The sequence below is a fragment of the Melospiza melodia genome, chromosome 15 (genome assembly GCF_035770615.1).
Source record: "Melospiza melodia melodia isolate bMelMel2 chromosome 15, bMelMel2.pri, whole genome shotgun sequence".
Taxonomy (NCBI): Eukaryota; Metazoa; Chordata; class Aves; order Passeriformes; family Passerellidae; genus Melospiza; species Melospiza melodia.
Window position 1 is genome coordinate 2010369 of NC_086208.1, and position 18086 is coordinate 2028454.

The 18086-nt window shown below is 49.7% G+C and overlaps 1 protein-coding gene across 1 annotated transcript; it reads left to right on the forward strand.

Moving 5' to 3' along the window:
• Window positions 1-795: 795 nt before the first annotated feature.
• Window positions 796-8368, forward strand: SEC11A (SEC11 homolog A, signal peptidase complex subunit). Its single transcript, XM_063169303.1, has 6 exons — window positions 796-890; window positions 1002-1111; window positions 3587-3736; window positions 7141-7260; window positions 7691-7748; window positions 7893-8368. Exons 1-6 carry the CDS (start codon window positions 840-842, stop codon window positions 7941-7943), a joined length of 540 nt encoding a protein of 179 aa, XP_063025373.1. The 5' UTR covers window positions 796-839; the 3' UTR covers window positions 7944-8368.
• Window positions 8369-18086: the final 9718 nt, after the last annotated feature.

The window sequence follows — 18086 nt, forward strand, 5'->3', positions numbered from 1 at the left end:
GGTCTCGTGATGCTTGGATACGGAGCTGTCTGGGTGCTGAATGGTGTGTTGGTTGGACGAGTAAAGGCTGGCTGTGGGGTGTCTGTAGGATGTGGGGTGTCTGTAGGATGGGGGGTGGTGGGGAGGGCTGTCGTAGGGGGGTGTAGGTTGGATGAAATGTTGGCCGACTGGGGTGTGGAGTGTAAGGGGTGTCTGGCGTTGGTTGAATGGGGGTTTGGTTCACTGTGTGTTTGGTTCGCTGTGGGTTTGGTTCCATTTGAGTTTGGTTCAATGTGGGTTTGGTTCGCTGTGTGGTTCAGTGTGTGTTTGGTTCGGTTCTGTGTGGGTTTGGTTCAGTGTGGGATTGGATAGATGAGAGTTTGGTTCAATGTGTGTTTGGGTTGCCGTGTGTTTGGTTCAGTGTGTGTTTGGTTCCATTTGAGTTTGGTTCCGTGTGGGTTTCGTTCGGTGTGTGTTTGTCTCGCTGTGTGTTTGGTACACTGTGTGTTTGGTTCGCTGCGTGTTCCCTGGATGGCAGGATGGAACTGGGCACGGGTTGGACAGCTTTTGATGGAGCGGGGCATTGCTGGCTGCGGTGTTTGGCTGCATGGGCGCTGTGTTGGCTGCGGGTGTTGCGCTGGCTGCGGGTGCCGGGTGCGGGGGCTCTGTGGGCTGAGGCCCGCTCCGTTCCCGCCCCGCTCCGTTCCCGCCCCGCTCCGTTCCCGCCCCGCTCCGTTCCCGCCCCGCTCCGTTCCCGCCCCGGTGCCCGGTTCCCGCGCGGCGGAAGCGGCGGTGACGTGTCGGGCAGGCGGAAGCGGAAGCGGGGCCGTGCGGGCGCGGCGGCGGCGGTGGCGGCGGCGATGCTGTCGCTGGACTTTCTGGACGATGTGCGGCGCATGAACAAGCGGCAGGTGCCGGAGGGGCCGGGGGGCAGCGCCGGGAGGGAGGGCGGGCGGGCGGGCGGGGCCGGTGCGCCTCGCCGTGCGCGGGCGGCGGGGCCTCACCCACCCCTTGCTCCCCAGCTCTACTACCAGGTGCTCAACTTCGGCATGATCGTGTCCTCCGCCCTCATGATCTGGAAGGGGCTCATGGTGGTGACGGGCAGCGAGAGCCCCATCGTGGTGGTGCTGAGGTCAGTGCCGGCATGCGGGGGATTGAACCCAGCGGGTTTAACCGGGGCCCCCGCAGTGACGGCTCAGGCGGAGCCGCAGCCGCAGCGGGCCAGGAGCTCCTCAGGAATCCAGGCTCAGCAATAGCGAGGGAGGAGGGAGCGGGTAGAAAGAGCTTCTCTCCTGGCTCTGCCAGCCGGCTGGTGAGAGAGCGGGAGAGGGACTTTATACCCGGGCAGGTAGTGACGGGACAGCCCTGCCAGAGGGCAGGGTTAGACGGGCCAGTGTGAGGAAATCCTGCCCTGTGAGGGCAGCAGGCCCGGGCATAGGCTGCAAAGAGAAGCTGTGGCTGCCCCATCCCTGGAAGTGTTCCAGGCCAGGTTGGATGGGGCTTGGAGCACCCTGGGATGGTGGGAGGTGTCCCTGCCCATAGCAGGGGTGGAACGGGATGGTCTGTAAAGTGCCTTCCAGCCTATCTGCGATGGTTCAATGAGTTTCCATTACAGAGGTGGTCCTGAGCTTAACATTTGTCACTGTGTCAAGTTTTGGGTGTCACACATTGTCCTTAATGCAGTTTCCTGCAGTGGGTGCCTCCACTGTTATCCCACCTTCCCACTGCCTGGGACAGATTCCCTGGGCTGCCATTGGGTGCTGGCATGGATATTGCACCTGCTCCGTGCATGGATATTGCCCCTGCTCTGTGCATGGATATTGCCCCTGCTCTGTGCATGGATATTGCCCCTGCCCTGTGCATGGATATTGCCCCTGCCCCGTGCATGGATATTGCCCCTGCCCCGTGCATGGATATTGCCCCTGCCCCGTGCATGGATATTGCCCCTGCCCTGTGCATGGATATTGCCCCTGCCCCGTGCATGGATATTGCCCCTGCCCTGTGCATGGATATTGCCCCTGCCCTGTGCATGGATATTGCCCCTGCCCCGTACATGGATATTGCCCCTGCCCTGTGCATGGATATTGCCCCTGCCCTGTGCATGGATATTGCCCCTGCCCCATGCATGGATATTGCCCCTGCCCTACACATGGATATTGCCCCTGCCCTGTGCATGGATATTGCCCCTGCCCCGTGCATGGATATTGCCCCTGCCCTGTGCATGGATATTGCCCCTGCCCTACACATGGATATTGCCCCTGCCCTGTGCATGGATATTGCCCCTGCCCCGTGCATGGATATTGCCCCTGCCCTGTGCATGGATATTGCCCCTGCCCCATGCATGGATATTGCCCCTGCCCTACACATGGATATTGCCCCTGCCCTGTGCATGGATATTGCCCCTGCCCTGTGCATGGATATTGCACCTGCTCCGTGCATGGATATTGCCCCTGCCCTGTGCATGGATATTGCCCCTGCCCTGTGCATGGATATTGCACCTGCTCCGTGCATGGATATTGCCCCTGCCCTGTGCATGGATATTGCCCCTGCCCCGTGCATGGATATTGCCCCTGCCCCGTGCATGGATATTGCCCCTGCCCTGTGCATGGATATTGCACCTGCTCCGTGCATGGATATTGCCCCTGCCCTGTGCATGGATATTGCCCCTGCCCTGTGCATGGATATTGCACCTGCCCCGTGCATGGATATTGCACCTGTTCTGTGGCCACACTGCCCTTTCCTTTCTGTTTCTGTGTTCCGTGTTCCTGATGCAGAAATGCTGCAATGCCATGACCAAGTGCTGCTCACCAACACCCCCTCCTGATGAGGTGCAGGGCAGCTGTTTCCCCCTGCTCCTCGCAGTGAGTAACACGGGGTGGTGAGGTCACAGCCCCTCTGCAGTGACTGATCTGCTGTTCTGAGCTGCATCTGCTGTGCTCTGTGAAGATAAAACACAAATGCACGCGGTACTGAAAGTTCATTGTTCTGTCTGCATTATTTATGTGGAATTAGGAGGGATAAGTAGTTGGTAACAATTGCCATTTACAAGACAGAAGAAAAATAACTTGAGTCGTGGTGCCTGAAATGAGATAATTAAGCAGAGCAATGAATCATTGTAACAAATTTTTGGCAAGTCCCTTTGTCTGTTTCAGATGGGAATGCTTTCAGTGCTTTGTTTCTGATGATAATCTGTCTATCTCTAAAAAATAAATTAAATTTAAAAAAGCTTCCCATCATTACAGAGCTGCCAGCATTGCCCTGCCAATGGTGAGCTCAGGAATCAAAAGGCAGTGTTCATCCTCAGCTTTTTGCTTATAAAAAAAGCTTTTCCCTTTGGATGTGCTTGTAATACAGTGCTCTTTTCCCAACAAAGTCCAAACAGTATGATGACTGAAAACCTGATTGCAATAGAGATTACACAGTTGCCCAATCCCCAGGGTGGTTTTCTCTTCATCAGGGTTTCAGCCTGGTCTTGAGCACTTCCAGCAATGGGGTATCCACAGCTTCTCTTTCTCAGGAGGTTCTTGTGAGATTTTTCTTAAAGGGCCATGAAAACCTGGTACTGAGTGTTGAAATGTTGTTCAGTTGTTCCTCTCCTGTTTTTCAGTGGCAGTATGGAGCCTGCTTTCCACAGAGGGGATCTGCTGTTCCTCACCAACCGAATTGAGGATCCCATCAGAGTGGGAGAAATTGTTGTCTTCAGGATAGAAGGAAGGGAAATTCCCATTGTCCATCGTGTCCTGAAGATCCATGAGAAGTATGTGAAGGGTCTGGGGGTTGTACTGCTGCTGTGTCCCTGTCTGGTGTTCTTCATGGGTAAACAAGGGATGGGGAATGTCAGTCATGGAAATGCAGGTATAGGAAGTGTAGGACACTCCTATTCCACTGTAGGAAGTGACACAGGAGTTTCACACAGACAAAATCTGTCCTGCTTTGTTTACTTGTAAAGATCATAAGCTGTGCCAGTGCCCTGCACACTCCAAACTGTAGAATGATGGAATTGTTAGGGTGGGAAGGGACCTTAAAGCTCATCTCATTCCACCCTGTGCCATGGCAGGGACACCTTCCACTATCCCAGGGTGCTCCAAGCCCTGTCCAACCTGGCTTTGGGCACTTCAGGGACCCAGGGGCAGCCACAGCTGCTCTGGGCACCCTGTGCCAGGGCCTGCCCACCCTCACAGGGAGGAATTTAATTATTTTATCCCATCTAACCCTGGCAGTAGGAAACCATTACCCCTGTTACTTCAGGGCTCTTGTTTGCAGTCCCTGTCCATCTCTCTTGGAGCCCCTTTAGGCACTGGAAGTGACACCATGCCTGTCTCCTGAGCCATCCTCTCTGTGCCCAGCTGCTGTGCTGTCTGCTGGAGCAGGGCTGTGTTTGTGTGTGAGTCTTGTTTGTGGGGCACAGCTGTGGCAGAAGGTGTTTTGTGTGTTATTTTAGAGCTTGTCCTGGTCTTTGCTGTCCTGCACACTCAGAGCCTTTCATCTCTCTAGAAGGTTGTGTTGCTGTGCTCAGTCTTTGTGTGCTGCTCACTCTCAGCACTGGGGAGGTTTTATGTGTGAAGGAATGGAGCAGGCATTGCTTTCATGGCTCATCAGGGCTTAGCTTTCCAGACAAGGCTTCCACGGCAGCCAGGAGCTTTCCTGCTTTGCTGGGTGGAGCAGTGACCTCTCCAGGCCAGTCTGTGGGGATATATGTGAGTTGTTTGAGTGACAACTGAATCCAGAACTGAGTCCCTGATTCTTCAGTGCATCTCTGGCAGGCTGGTTGGGGTCCCAGCATCTGTTCCTGCTGAGTGAATGTTTGCTGGTGGGAGCTGGAGCTGAGCCAGGTGGCACCTGAGGATTCCTCTGGCTGAGATGTCCATGGGATGGAGAAGGTTCCTTTCCCAAAGCTGCTGGAATATCCAGACCAGTTGTCTGCTCCAGCTGAAGGGTGACCAGCCTTGTGCATGTGAATACCCAGCTGGAATCCTGGCTCTGAGGCAGTGAAACAATGCCTCTCCCAGCAGGCAAAGCTGTTCAGATTCCTTCTTCACCCATTCTTTGCTGTTCAGGTTTATTCTGTACCCAGACCTTTGAACAGTGCCAGTTTGCAAAGTGCTGTTCTTTGATACCACTGATTTAAAAATAACTTCGGTTTATGGGCTGAATTTGACACCTGATGTTGCACAAGCATTTTTTGTCATGTTGTGGGAACTCTTTCAAGTGAAATGCAGTTTTTCTCCTCCCCTGTTTTCTCTCCAGATGTTGCAGCATTTTCTCTCCAGATGTTGCCCACCCTTCTTTTTTTTTGTGGCTCTATCTCTAGATATCAGGATATCCAGCACTATTTTTTGTTTAAATGTAACAGGGCAACCGTTTTGCAGTATTTTAGGTTTTATTTAAATGAAACAACCAAACACAAGCCTAATCTTTTTATTAGGAGAGATAAACTGAAAAATCCATATTGCAACCTGAACCTGGGAGCTGAAGGCAGGATTTGGGTGTCAGTTGCTTCTTTCACTACTTAAAGAATAATTTTCCAGTGCCAGTTTGGAAGTGAAAAGTCTCTGCAGAAGCTGACAGGAGTGTCAAAATGCAGGAAGACAGAAACAGTGTTCTCTGTGATTTTGGGGCAACTCAGGCCCCAGTTCACATCAATATTTTGTCAGTGAGAAAATGTCTGTTATTTGCTGGCCTTTTCTTCTTGTTTCAGCCCTAAATTGAATTCATTCTTTATTACTAACACAGAGTCTGCATTCCAAATTTACTTAGTGGTTTTGGAGCAGGGTCACTCACCTCAGACAGCAGAGGATTGCACCATGGGCTTCTCATGCTGCATGGTGGCAGAGCCCTGACTCTGCTCAATAAGGTGCTGCACTCCCACACCATCACTCTTCAGAGCTAAACTTCATTGTCTGCACCTCTGGGGATCTTTATCTTTTCCCAGACAGTGTTTGTTGTTCCCACACAACGAGCCAGATGTGCTTTGGAGAAAGAGATGTGGGTTTTTTCCCTTTTTCCTTCCCAGGCTTCTCCTGTCAAGGAGCCTGTTGGTGTTCAGGCATGATGAAAACAGCCTGAGCTCCACAGAACTGCTCTCCTCTTTGCATTCCATCTGTCATTTCTGGGAGAGCTGAGATTCAAGCACTGAGGATGCTCCTGCTCAGCACCTGAACAGGGAAAGAATCTTTTTCCTGGTCAAAGCAAAGATTCATCTATTCCTCAGTCCTGATTCTGGCAAGCTAATTCATCTCAGGATTAATTAAAGGCTAGAAAGAGCATGTAGTGATAATTTCCCTGCTTTCTGCAGGTTACAGTTTCAAGCACAAAGTCCTAGTTCTTTATGAACAACCTAATTTCCTCTTTTATATGGAATATTGGGTCAGTTTTTCAGCCAATACAATTTTTTGCCAACCAAAATACCTTTGCAGAGAGACATGGTTTAGTTCTTCCCTGCCTGGCTTTAACCCATTACTTCTGAGCTCCTTTTGGTACCCTCTGGCTCTTGCATTGGAAGAGAAAATCTATTTGATTGTTGCTGTCATTTGTGGTGGACTGTGTCATATCTGTCCCATCAGTTCTGTCTTTTCCAGGCTGGAGGGTCCTGGTCTGTAGTTTCTTGTATGGAAGGGGTTCCAGACCTTGTTAATAATTTCTCAACCTTTGCCAGTTCTTCTCTCCATTGCAGAAAAGGATCTGGGGGGCTCTGCAGTGCCCAGAGCATTCCAGGTGTGGGCACATTGTGAGTTCATGCAGTGCCATTGTGGTATTATCTGGGTTTTTCTGTTCCCCTTTCCTAATCAATTCTAATTTTCAGCTTGCTTCTGCCCACTGCTGAGTAGAGCTGTGTGCTTCAATCCCCGTTTCTCCTTTTGTGTTGTAGTAGGGATACCAGAATTCAATATTTGTGTGAAGCAAGAGAAACATCAACACAAGATGGGTTAAAAGGCAAGAGGCAATAGCTGCACCTGCTCTAGAAACTGTTCTGAAATTCTGCTGGGGCCAGAATTCATTCTTCCCATGGCAGCTTTTTCCAGACCATCTGCTTTCTGCTACATTTGATAGTTTCCCTCTTTTATCCTCCTTGAATTGTGGACATGGATGCTTCTGGTGCCCTTATGTTGTTGTTTTAACAACTTTCTCCCCTGCCTTACCCGGCTGTCTTGTCTTTACCAGGCAAAATGGAGACATCAAATTTCTGACAAAGGGAGACAACAATGCTGTGGATGACAGAGGGCTCTACAAGCAGGGGCAGCACTGGCTGGAGAAGAAGGATGTAGTAGGACGAGCAAGAGGGTGAGTGGAGTTGAAAACAATGGGGCTTTTCCCAGTGCTGTCCCCAAAAGCCATCTGGTAAATCCTCCCTTGCTGGGTTTTGTAACCTGCCTGAGAGTGTGGAGAGTTCAGTTCTCAGTTTGGCTTAAGCAAAGGCATTGAGGTGTGGGCTGTGTCCTGAGGTGTTGGTGCTGGATGGACACAGATGTAAGGGTGGGTGGGCTCAGACTTGGTCAGAATTATCAGATTTCTCCTGGGAGGCTCAGTGTTGGCAGGCAGGTGAAATCTGAGCCAGGCACAGACTGAAACACCCTCTGGGCTGCTTGTCACCCACTGCCACAGGCAGGAAGAAGTCACCAGCCCCTTGATTACAGCCCTCAGATGCTTGAGTTACTCTCCCTCTGCACCCTGGAACATTGTTTGTTTTTAAAAAAAACCTTTATTCTTGTAGATTTGTGCCCTACATTGGAATAGTGACTATCTTAATGAACGATTATCCAAAATTTAAGGTAAGAACTCTTCTTTTCCCTGCCTGCTTTTCCCACCCCAGCTATAATTCCTTCATGTGAACACAGGCAGAGCCTTGTGCCCTGCAGGTTTGCTGCTGTAGCTGTCAGTGTGCACTGCTGTGTCTCCTCTGCTCTCTCTTCCAGTATGCAGTGCTCTTTTTACTGGGTTTATTTGTGCTGGTCCATCGAGAGTAATCCCTTGCACTGAACTACTGAAGATGAAGGTGCCATGGAATTTTCTAGATGAACCTTTAAAGTAGCTGATGGTCCAGTGTACCAGGAGAAAGAAGAAAGCATGCATTTCAAAGCTTCGTGCCAGTTTGGGTTTGTTTTGGTTTTTACTGCTCAAGGGCGAATGTTTGTCACAGTATTTCCAATGGTTTGTCACATTTTAGCCTTTTTAGTGAATTTTTATATTAAAAATTTGAGCCAAAGTGTTTAGTGCTTGTACTTTGAAGCTGAGCTTCCTCTCCAAGTGCCTCTGGGACCGTGTGCTCAGTGTGTGCCTGGCAGGGCCAGGTGCCCCCTCCCTTGTGCTCACTGGACTGTCCTCTGGTGACTTGTGGCCAGGACAGCTCTTTTCCAATTCAGAACTGGAATAAAGATTTTGCCTCTTGCCATGTTTTTTGTTATTGCCCTGATGAGAGCAGCCTCCTTGCCCAGGTTCTGGGGAATACCTGGGCTTTGCTGAAAGCCACCATCTGACTTGTTCTCTCTCCACAGAGCAGTAGCAGCTGCTCATCTCACCCCTTTTTGGGGAATAATCTGTCCTGACCTGTAGATATTCAAAATTTCTGTGTTTCTGTAAATCACACCGAAATAATCTGCCCAAACACTGCAAAGTGTTTGGGGTAGAAGATGCCAAAGGATTACTTTGTGCATTGTGCCACTAGGTAACAGAAGGATTGAGATGGGAAATACCCACAGCTCTTTGACAGGGATGACTTAGCAGGATGCAATAATAAAAATTGCTTAATTTTTGTTGCAAATTGAAAATGGTAATTCATTGCAATTTTATTGAAATGTATTGAAAATTGCAATTGCCAAAAATTGTTTTGAAAAAGGGGCTTCAGGTGGCCTGTGAGCTGGCCACGTCTCACAGCTCACCTGAAAGCTACAGACTGCCCTGGGCCTGAAATAAAAACCCTACAGGGGTCTGAAATAAAAACCCTACAGGGGTCTGAAATAAAAACCCTACAGGGGTCTGAAATAAAAACCCTACAGGGGTCTGAAATAAAAACCCACTGGGATCTGAAATAAAAACCCACTGGGATCTGAAATAAAAACCCCCCTGGGATCTGAAATAAAAACCCCCCTGGGGTCTGAAATAAAAACCCCCATGGGGTCTGAAATAAAACCCACTGGGATCTGAAATAAAAACCCATGGGGTCTGAAATAAAAAACCCACTGGGATCTGAAATAAAAACCCATGGGATCTGAAATAAAAACCCCCCTGGGGTCTGAAATAAAAACCCACTGGGATCTGAAATAAAAACCCTACAGGGGTCTGAAATAAAAATCCACTGGGATCTGAAATAAAAACCCACTGGGATCTGAAATAAAAACCCATGGGGTCTGAAATAAAAACCCACTGGGATCTGAAATAAAAACCCATGGGGTCTGAAATAAAAACCCCTGGGGTCTGAAATAAAAAACCCACTGGGATCTGAAATAAAAACCCATGGGGTTTGAAATAAAAAACCCACTTGTCACCACTGCTTTTTCTAAGCTTCTCCTTCAGCCTTGTGATCCTGCTGGTGGAGGTGTTGTCAGGAGGTGCAAGGCAGTGATGCTGCAGCTGATCAGCTCTTCTCCATGACTGCTCCAGGATTCCAGAGCAACAGGAATCACTGCAGATGGTTCCTGCAGCCTCACAAACAGCTTGTGTGAAGCAAAAGCAGTCAGGAAAAGCAAGGACAAACCCTAATGGGGTGTTTATGGCTGTTTGCAGTTTCTTGCACGTCTCTCTTTGGGTTTGTCAGGCCTCTCCCATCTCTGGAGGTGAATTACACACCAAAGGGCTGAGCTGAGCTTGTCTGAAAGCTGCTAACCAACACCTCCCCATGAACACTCACTGGGAGTGCTGCTGCTGCTGCTCTCCAAGTTCTCTCCCTTTCAGACTGTCTCCAAAATTCTGAGTGTGTGAAAGCAGTTTATTCCTGTCGCTGAGCTGATTTAACAACAAAAAAAGGCTGAAACACAAAGGTTTAACTCTCCAAGTGCTGAGCCTACAGTTCCAGAGGGTGGCAGCTGCTGTCAGGAGTCCCTGGGCTGGGGGACACAAGGTGAGCTCTTGCAAGAGGGTGTGCCCTGCTCTCACCTGGTGCTGTGGGAAGGAATTGAGCAAATGTGGTGGTGTGAGGTCCCTTAGGATGAGGTGAGAGATGAGAATTTGACTCTGTGTTCTCAGAAGGCTGATATTCTATTCTATTCTATTCTATTCTATTCTATTCTATTCTATTCTATTCTATTCTATTCTATTCTATTCTATTCTATTCTATTCTATTCCATTCCATTCCATTCCATTCCATTCCATTCCATTCCATTCCATTCCATTCCATTCCATTCCATTCCATTCAGAAAGGATACATCAGAGGGCTAGAAAAGAGGGACTAACAAAAACCTCTGACTGACCAGAGTCCTGACACAGCTGGACTGGGATTGGTCATGAAGTAAAAACAATTCACGTGGAACCAATCCAAGATGCTCCTGTTGGTGAGCAACCTCCAGATTGCATTGCAAAGCAATCAATTATTGTTTACATTTATTTTCTGAGGGTTCTCAGGAGAAAAATCCTGGCAAAGGGATTTTTCATAAAATATCACAAGTGCTTAAAAATGCAAGGTGGTTGTGGTGAGGGGTGATGGGAGCCCCTGCTGCAGCCCAGCTTCAGAGGTTGCTCTCCAGGCTCTGCAGGCACTTGGGGAACAGGAACCATTGCCCTGAAGCAGGGGCTGCTGCCATGTGGCATTTGGGAATTCGTCTCTGCAGCCCTGTTGTGCCTGCTCTCAGCTCTGTGCAGCTGGGGATGTGGCTGTGCTTCCTGCAGCTGGGAAATGGGGAGCTGACTCCAATAGGCAAAGGATAACTTGGCAGCCAACCCCATCACACTCCAGCACCCAGCACCCCCTGTGCCACCTCCCGTGCCAGCTCCCTCCTGCCTTGCAGCCAAACCTTTCCTGCCACAGTGGGGTGAGGGAGTGCTGGGATGAGCCTGCCCAGGCTGGAAAATGGGGATATGGGGGCAGCATGACACAGAGCTGCTGCTGGCTCCATCCCCACCAGATTTATTCTGCTTTGCTGAGCAGAAAGGGCACAGAGTGAGCAGGATGTGTGGCTGGCTGGGTGCTCATGCTGAGGTGTTTGGGAGCAGTGCTGAGCTCCCACAGAGCCAGAGTGCCTGGTGATATGTCACAGACATTTTTATGAAAAGTACTTTCCTTAGGGTTTTTCCTCCTGAGAAGCTGACAGGCCTCAGGAACAAAATGTAAACAATGATTATCTGCTGCTGTGGAATGCAACAGGTGCATCTGGGATTGGTCTCATAGATTTGTTTCTAATTAATGGCCAATCACAGTCAGCTGGCTCAGACTCTCTGTCCCAGACACAACCCTTTGTTATCATTCTTTCTTTTGCTATTCTTAGCCAGCTTTCTGATGAAATCCTTTCTTCTATTCTTTTAGTGTAGTTTTAATATAATATATATCATAAAATAATAAATCAGCCTTCTGAAACATGGAGTCAGATCCTCGTCTCTTCCCCCATCTTAAGACCCCTGTGAACACTGTCACAGTGATAGAACTTGATGTGTTTATGTTTTATTTCAATTTTATGCTACTTTTTTTTAAAGGTGAAACTGTCTGGGCAGCTCCAGCAAAGCCAGTGCCACTGGAGGCTCTGGAAATGGCTGGAGATCCTCATGTCACCACAGGAATGGGATTTGCTTGTAAAGTACGTGGGTGTTGAGAGGTCTGGTTTCTAAAGGAGAAAAAAAAAAGGAAGGAAAAATCTGCCAGGGCTGATTGCTGCAGTGTCTGTTGTGGTTGGTTAGAGCCAAACAGGGCAGGTTTTCTGTGAGCAATTCCAGTGCTTAATTACAGCTCAGTCACATCCTCAGTGCAGGCACAGATTCCTTCACGGGCAGGAGCTGTTCCATGAAGCAAAGCCATGCTGGGCTCCGTCTGATGGCTGCTGCAATTCCAGGGGGTGATTTTCTTTTTGTGTCAAAGCTAAATGCATAAGCAGGAGCGTGATGGTTGGGAAGTGAGCTGTGAGGGGTGATTGCAGCAAGCTGGGGCTGTGAGCCAGAGGCTGGGTTTGTGTATTTGTGACGCTTTAGTGCACGGTTGCTGGTTGAACAGCAGTGAACATCACGGTGCTTCATCCAGATCTGTTGCTGCTTATTGCTTTGCAGGGGTTCACAGAGCTCAGGTTTTGTCAGTTCCCCACTGTCTTTAATGAGATTGGGTAATTTCATGGTGATTTTCGTGCCCTTAAAATCGGAACAGATCAACTGTGGTTTTTTTCCAAGGAGCATCTTCAAGATGAAACCTGGTCCATGCCTGAAGACCACAATGCCCAACACAAAGGATGCAGCTCCCAGGACAGCCCAAAAGTTGGCCAGGAGAAGGAGAAGAGGCAGAGAAGGAAGAGAGGAGGTGCTCAGAGCACCCTGGGGATGGCTCCTGTGCCAGGGCAGTGCAGGCCAGAGCAGCTGTTGGTGTGACCCCCACAGTGCCAGTGACTCAGGGCTGAATCAGATAAGGAATGTCCTGCTTCCATCCCCCAGGAAGGTGCACTGGGTGATGCCAGAAGGGCCCAGCCTGTGCCTTTCCCACGGTGGCAGCAGCTCAGGTGGGAGTTGGTGTGTGTGGGTGACTGATCTGAGGCTCTCATCTCTGGGAGAAGAGAGGCAGCACCCACACTGTGTTTTCAGAACAGCCTCCTGCCCCTTTGAGCTCTCCCCAGCCTCGTTACACTTTGGTCCCTGTGTTGTCTGCACTCAGATTCTCACCTGTCAGGAGCCACAGGACTGCCAGAGGTGATCCACCAGCCTGAGCAGGTTGGATTCATGTGGGACAGAGGGGCTTTCCTAGAAATCTGCCTTGGTGGCTCTATTGGGCCCTAATTGAGTGGCTTTGCTGTGGGTTCCTAATCTGCCCAGGACTGTGAGAGTCCCTCTTCACATTTGCTTATCCCTCAGTTTCTGTAAAAACCCACCAGCTCCATCACACACAGTCCTGCTTGCCCATGGAGCAGGTCTTGCCTCTGTGTGCTGGCCACATTGTGTGCCAAACCTACTCCAGCTCACGGGGAAATTCATAAACCTGCTCACTTCTAGCAGGTCCTGTAAGTGGCTGATCCAGCAGGGTTCCCTAAACCTGAGGGGAAATAACCATCTTCACAGAGAGCAGCCTAAATAGGGGCAGACTGGAAATTCACCCTTTGTGATTCAGAACCTCTGTGCTGCAGGATGGAGCTCTCAGTCTCTTGCTCCTTCTGCCCAGCTCCTCATATTTTGCCTATTTGTGCTCCTTCTGTTTAGCAATTCAAACACCCTTCCTGCATCTCTCTCTGCTGAATATCTTGGTATCACTTTTTTTTTTTTTTTCCCCCAACCTCCCCTTTCCCCATAGAAACAGTCCTGAAGGAAAAATAATGTGGAGGGAATGAACTTCTCTGAGCCTTGATTCACTCAAAGTGGGATGTCAGATTTCTGCTGGATAATTCTGGCTGGGACACTTCTGAGCTGGGCCTGGGTTTGCCTGGAAGAAAACACGATTTTCTTCTCTAAGTCTTCTTGCAGAACAGTTATTTGTATATGTCCAGCAGTGTGGAGTGAAAGGGAGACCTCAGGGAAAACCACAGCTCATTTACAGCTTAAATGGAACTTGAAAATGAGTTGAAAACAAGATGTGCAAGATTTCAAATTTTATCTTTTATAAACAACAGCTATTGCCTGTGGATGAATCCCTGTAACAGAGGGATTTAATCTTTGTAAACAAGAGAAAAATGCATCAAAATAGACCCTCAGGCATGTGGCAGGACCTGGCTTTGGAGAAATGGTGAAGAAGAGGCTGAAGCAACCTAACAGCTGCTAAGAGTTTTATTGGCACAGGAGCTCTGAGAGGGAGACAAATAGGGGAATTCAAGGCCTTTGCTCCTTGTATTTGTTTTTTATTAGAGCCATCAGTTTGAGCACATATTTGCCTGCCCAGGTGGATATTTGCAGGGCCTGGGAAGCCTCAGCTCCCCAGCATGGAGTCTCTCTCTTGCCAGCCTGGCCACCTCTCTGAGGGTGCAGCAGTGCCAAAGGTACTAAAACATGGAATTTCAGAGTGATTTGGGCTGGGAGGGACCTTAAATCCCAGCCAGTCCCAACTTCTGCATGGGCAGGGACACCTTCCAGCATCCCAGGGTGCTCCAAGCCATGCCCAGCCTGGCCTGGGACATTTCCTGGGATGGGGCGCCTGTGCCAGGGCCTCACCACACTCACAGGGAACAATTCCTTCTCAATATCCCATCCAACCCTGCTCTCTGGCTGTGGGAAGTTATTTCCCCTGGTGCTGTCCCTCCATCCCTTGTCCCCAGTCCCTCTCCAGCTCTCCTGGAGCCCCTTCAGGCCCTGCCAGGGGCTCTGAGCTCTCCCTGGAGCCTTCTCTGGTCCAGGTGAGCACCCCCAGCTCTCCCAGCCTGGCTCCAGAGCAGAGGAGCTCCATGGCCTCCTGTGGACTTGCTCCAGCTGGTCCATGTCTTCCTTGTGCTGAGCACAGGAAAAAACAAAAATGGGCCTTGCTTTAAAGCCCTTGAACCCAGGGTATTTTCAGGTTGGTCTGTTACATTTGTTAGTGAGGCCCTTCTGGCTGTGCAGTTTTTACATCCATTTATTCTGCCTGGTTGTGGTTTCCTTTGTTTTCCTGGTGAAATCCTGCTTTATCCTTAGGTGCATTTAGGGGATTTGCTACAAGTGCCTGTTTCACAGGGCTGTTATTGCTCATCTTATCCCTGCTTGGACAGGAGTTTGGTAAGGAGCAGAACACACTAAGAGTAGACTTGGAACTTGTGGAAGGAATTTGGAGGCTTATGGGCAAGGTGAAGCCACAGGGATCTCTGTTCACTGGGGTCTGAGGATGAGGGAAGAGATGAGGATGTGACTCCAGGTTTCAGAAGGCTGATTTATTATTTTATGATATATATTATATTGAAACTATACTAAAAGAATAGAAGAAAGGATTTCATCAGAAGGCTGGCTAAGCTAAGAATAGAAAAAGAAGGAATGATAACAAAGGTTTGTGTCTGGCACACAGAGTCCGAGCCAGCTGATTGTGATTGGCCATTAATTAGAAACAACCACATGAGACCAATCCCAGATGCACCTGTTGCATTCCACAGCAGCAGATAATCAATGTTTACATTTTGTTCCTGAGGCCTGTCAGCTTCTCAGGAGGAAAAATCCTAAGGAAAGGATTTTCCATAAAAGATGTCTGCAACAGGGATCATCCACCTGGATTTCCCAAAGGTATTTGGCAAGGTCCCCCAGCAAAGGCTCCTGAAGGAAGGAAGCAGCCCTGGAATAGAAGGTGAGATCCTTACAGGGGAAATTGTTTGCTAAAAGGTAAAGAACAAAAGGGAAGAGGGAAGAGACTGGGTAATAAAAGAGATGAAGTTTAAATGTGCATAAATATAAAATGGTGCACAGGGAGAAAAACCAATTTTAACTCTATTTATGAAACAACGGGTTCCAAGTTAAGTGTTACCATCTGAAACATCGGGGTTGTTACAGATTGTGCTGTGAAAATGTGAAAATGTCAATTCTGTGGTCAGCAGCCATCCAGAGCAAACTGTGTGTGTCAATTGCTGGGCAAAACAGAGCAAAACAACCCCTGCTCCCTCTGGCTGCAGGGGATGCTGAGGATTCCTGGAACTCGGAGGTGTTTTGGGTGGGAAGGGACATTCCTGGAGGGTGGGGGGCTGTGCAGGGCTGCTCTCACCCAGCCCCAGAGGGTAAATCCTGCAGAGAGGGGAGGGGATCTCTGTGCAGACCCTCCTCTGAGGGTTTCTCTGCAGATCCTCGAGGATATAGCCATGGGCAGCTGGAATTTTCCAAGGAGTCACCTCAGCCCCATCTCCTGCGTCACCTGGTAAAGTCAGTGTGCTGACTGCCAGCAAAACTGATTTATAAACTGGAATTTCTTCAGCTTTTTTTGTATATAAGCTGGGAGGATTCCCTTGGAGGCTGGGAAGGTGAATCTCTGCTGAGCTGGACACAGCAAGCGGCAGAGAAGCACTGCAGTGACAATTCCTGCCTGGAATGCTGCAAGTCCCAGCAGGCTCCTTGCCCTGATCCACCAAAGTGGGAGGCAGAAAATCTACCACAAACCCCACCAGGCTGGTGATGGCCAGGTTCTGGAGCTCAGGTCCTGGGTGCCAATTATTTCCCCTAAACTTAGGAGCAACTTCTTTGTGAAGGCTGGAAAATCCAGAAGAAATCAGGTTTCTCTGTTGGTGTCTGGGGCTGGTTTTTACCAAGGCTGCTGTGGAGGAAGGAATTGCTGCTCCTGCCTGGATCTCAGCACTGCTGCTGCAGCTCAGTGAGTGCTGAACCCTCTCAGCAGCTGTTTTCCAGCAAAGCCCCCCTGGCTGCCCTGAATTGTGCTCCTGCTTGCAGCCTCCAACACAGCCCTGAGTAGCTGTTCTGGTGCTCTTTGCAGACTTGAATCAGGGTTATGGGCTCACATCTCCCCCACACACACCAAGAGGCCAAGCCTTGGCACTGAGCAATCCATCTGACATCCCCTCAGTGTTTGAGGGCACTGCAAAAGGGCAGGAATTCCCTGATTTCCTTTTCCCATCCTTCCCCAATCTTCCTTAGCACTGCCACTGGGATGGAAAATGCCTGTTCCTCTGCTCCCACCCTGGCTGAGGCAACGGCAGCTGGAAAAGAAGGAACATCTGGCTGCATCTGGCTAATTAGAGCAGTGCACAAGCCTTCATCCTGTTTGAAAGCCTGCAGCTTCCCAGTGCTCCTCCCTTGTCCCTGGGGCTGCCTGAAGGAGTGGGATTTACCCTGTCACGCTTCAGTTGGTGCCATAATTGCCCAGGGCTCTTCCATCTGCCCTCTCTAATTGGGATCACTTTATCCCTGCCTCCATCCTCCCTAATCCTGCGGGGAACCCCTCAGCTTGCTGTTCCCCACAGTGCAGGATTGTGCTCAGCTTCCCAAAGAAACATCCCCAGGGCAAGGAGAAGCCAAACTCAGCAGCCTGGGCAGCACCAGGATCTTCCTTCACACTCAGCACCTCCTCTGGACCTCCCCTCCTCCTCCTCCTCCCCTTCCTATATCCCCCACCCTCTCCAGACACCCCAAATTTCCATCACTTTGGCCACCATGAGTGAATTTAAAACTGTTTTGAAGAAAAGGTTCAGGGCAGTGTCCATCCATTTTAAGCTGTGTTTTGTCAGTGCTGTGAAAAACGCCCATCACTTGTTTTTAAAATTTTAAAAGTTTAATAATAATAGTAATGGTCATAAAAATAGCAATATCGTTAGAGTAATCATAATTTGGGCGATTTGGATTTAGGACAATACGAGACAATAAGAGCAAAGAGTTACAGATGGTCCAGGTATCTTTTTCTGGGCAACATAAGCCCAAAAAAGGACCCAAATGTTAACAGAGGACTAACCCTTAAACACAACAGCCTGTTGCATATTCATACACCTCATACATGATGCATCAATTCCATTGAAACACAGGATTCTGTCTGGGCAGTGTCAGCTTCTTCCTCTGAATCCTGACTGCATCTTCAGGGCTGAGCCGGCAGGAAGAGATTCTGTGCAGTGTGTGCAGAGCCGAGTGCTTGGCAGATTCAGTTTAGATGTAATGTAATATAGAATAATAGAGTATAATAAAGTCATTAATTAGCCGTCTGATAAGATGGAATCTTATCAGATCTTATCACTCTCTCCCTCCCATCGAGGGCAAAAATATCCACTACACTCATGTACTGGGAGATGGCTTGGAGCTAAACCGGGAATGGAGCTCAGGGCTGAGCTCCGGGGCAAAAAGAAGAGAAGGAGAAAGGAGAAGGTGGAAGATGGGCATGGAGAGATGTGGGGACGGGGATCGGACTCAGCAGTGAGCCCTTCACATCTCCGCTCCCCCGGGGTGCTGGGATAACGCACGGCGGGCACGGGCGGAGCTCGGAGCGGGTCAGACCGGGCGGGCTGGGCTGGGTCGCGCTCCCGGTACGACCAGGCGGAGTCGGGGGCCGGGCTGTGTGCCGGTCCCTCCCGCCGCTATAACCGGGCTGTCCCTCCCCGTGTCGCGGTCCCTCCCGC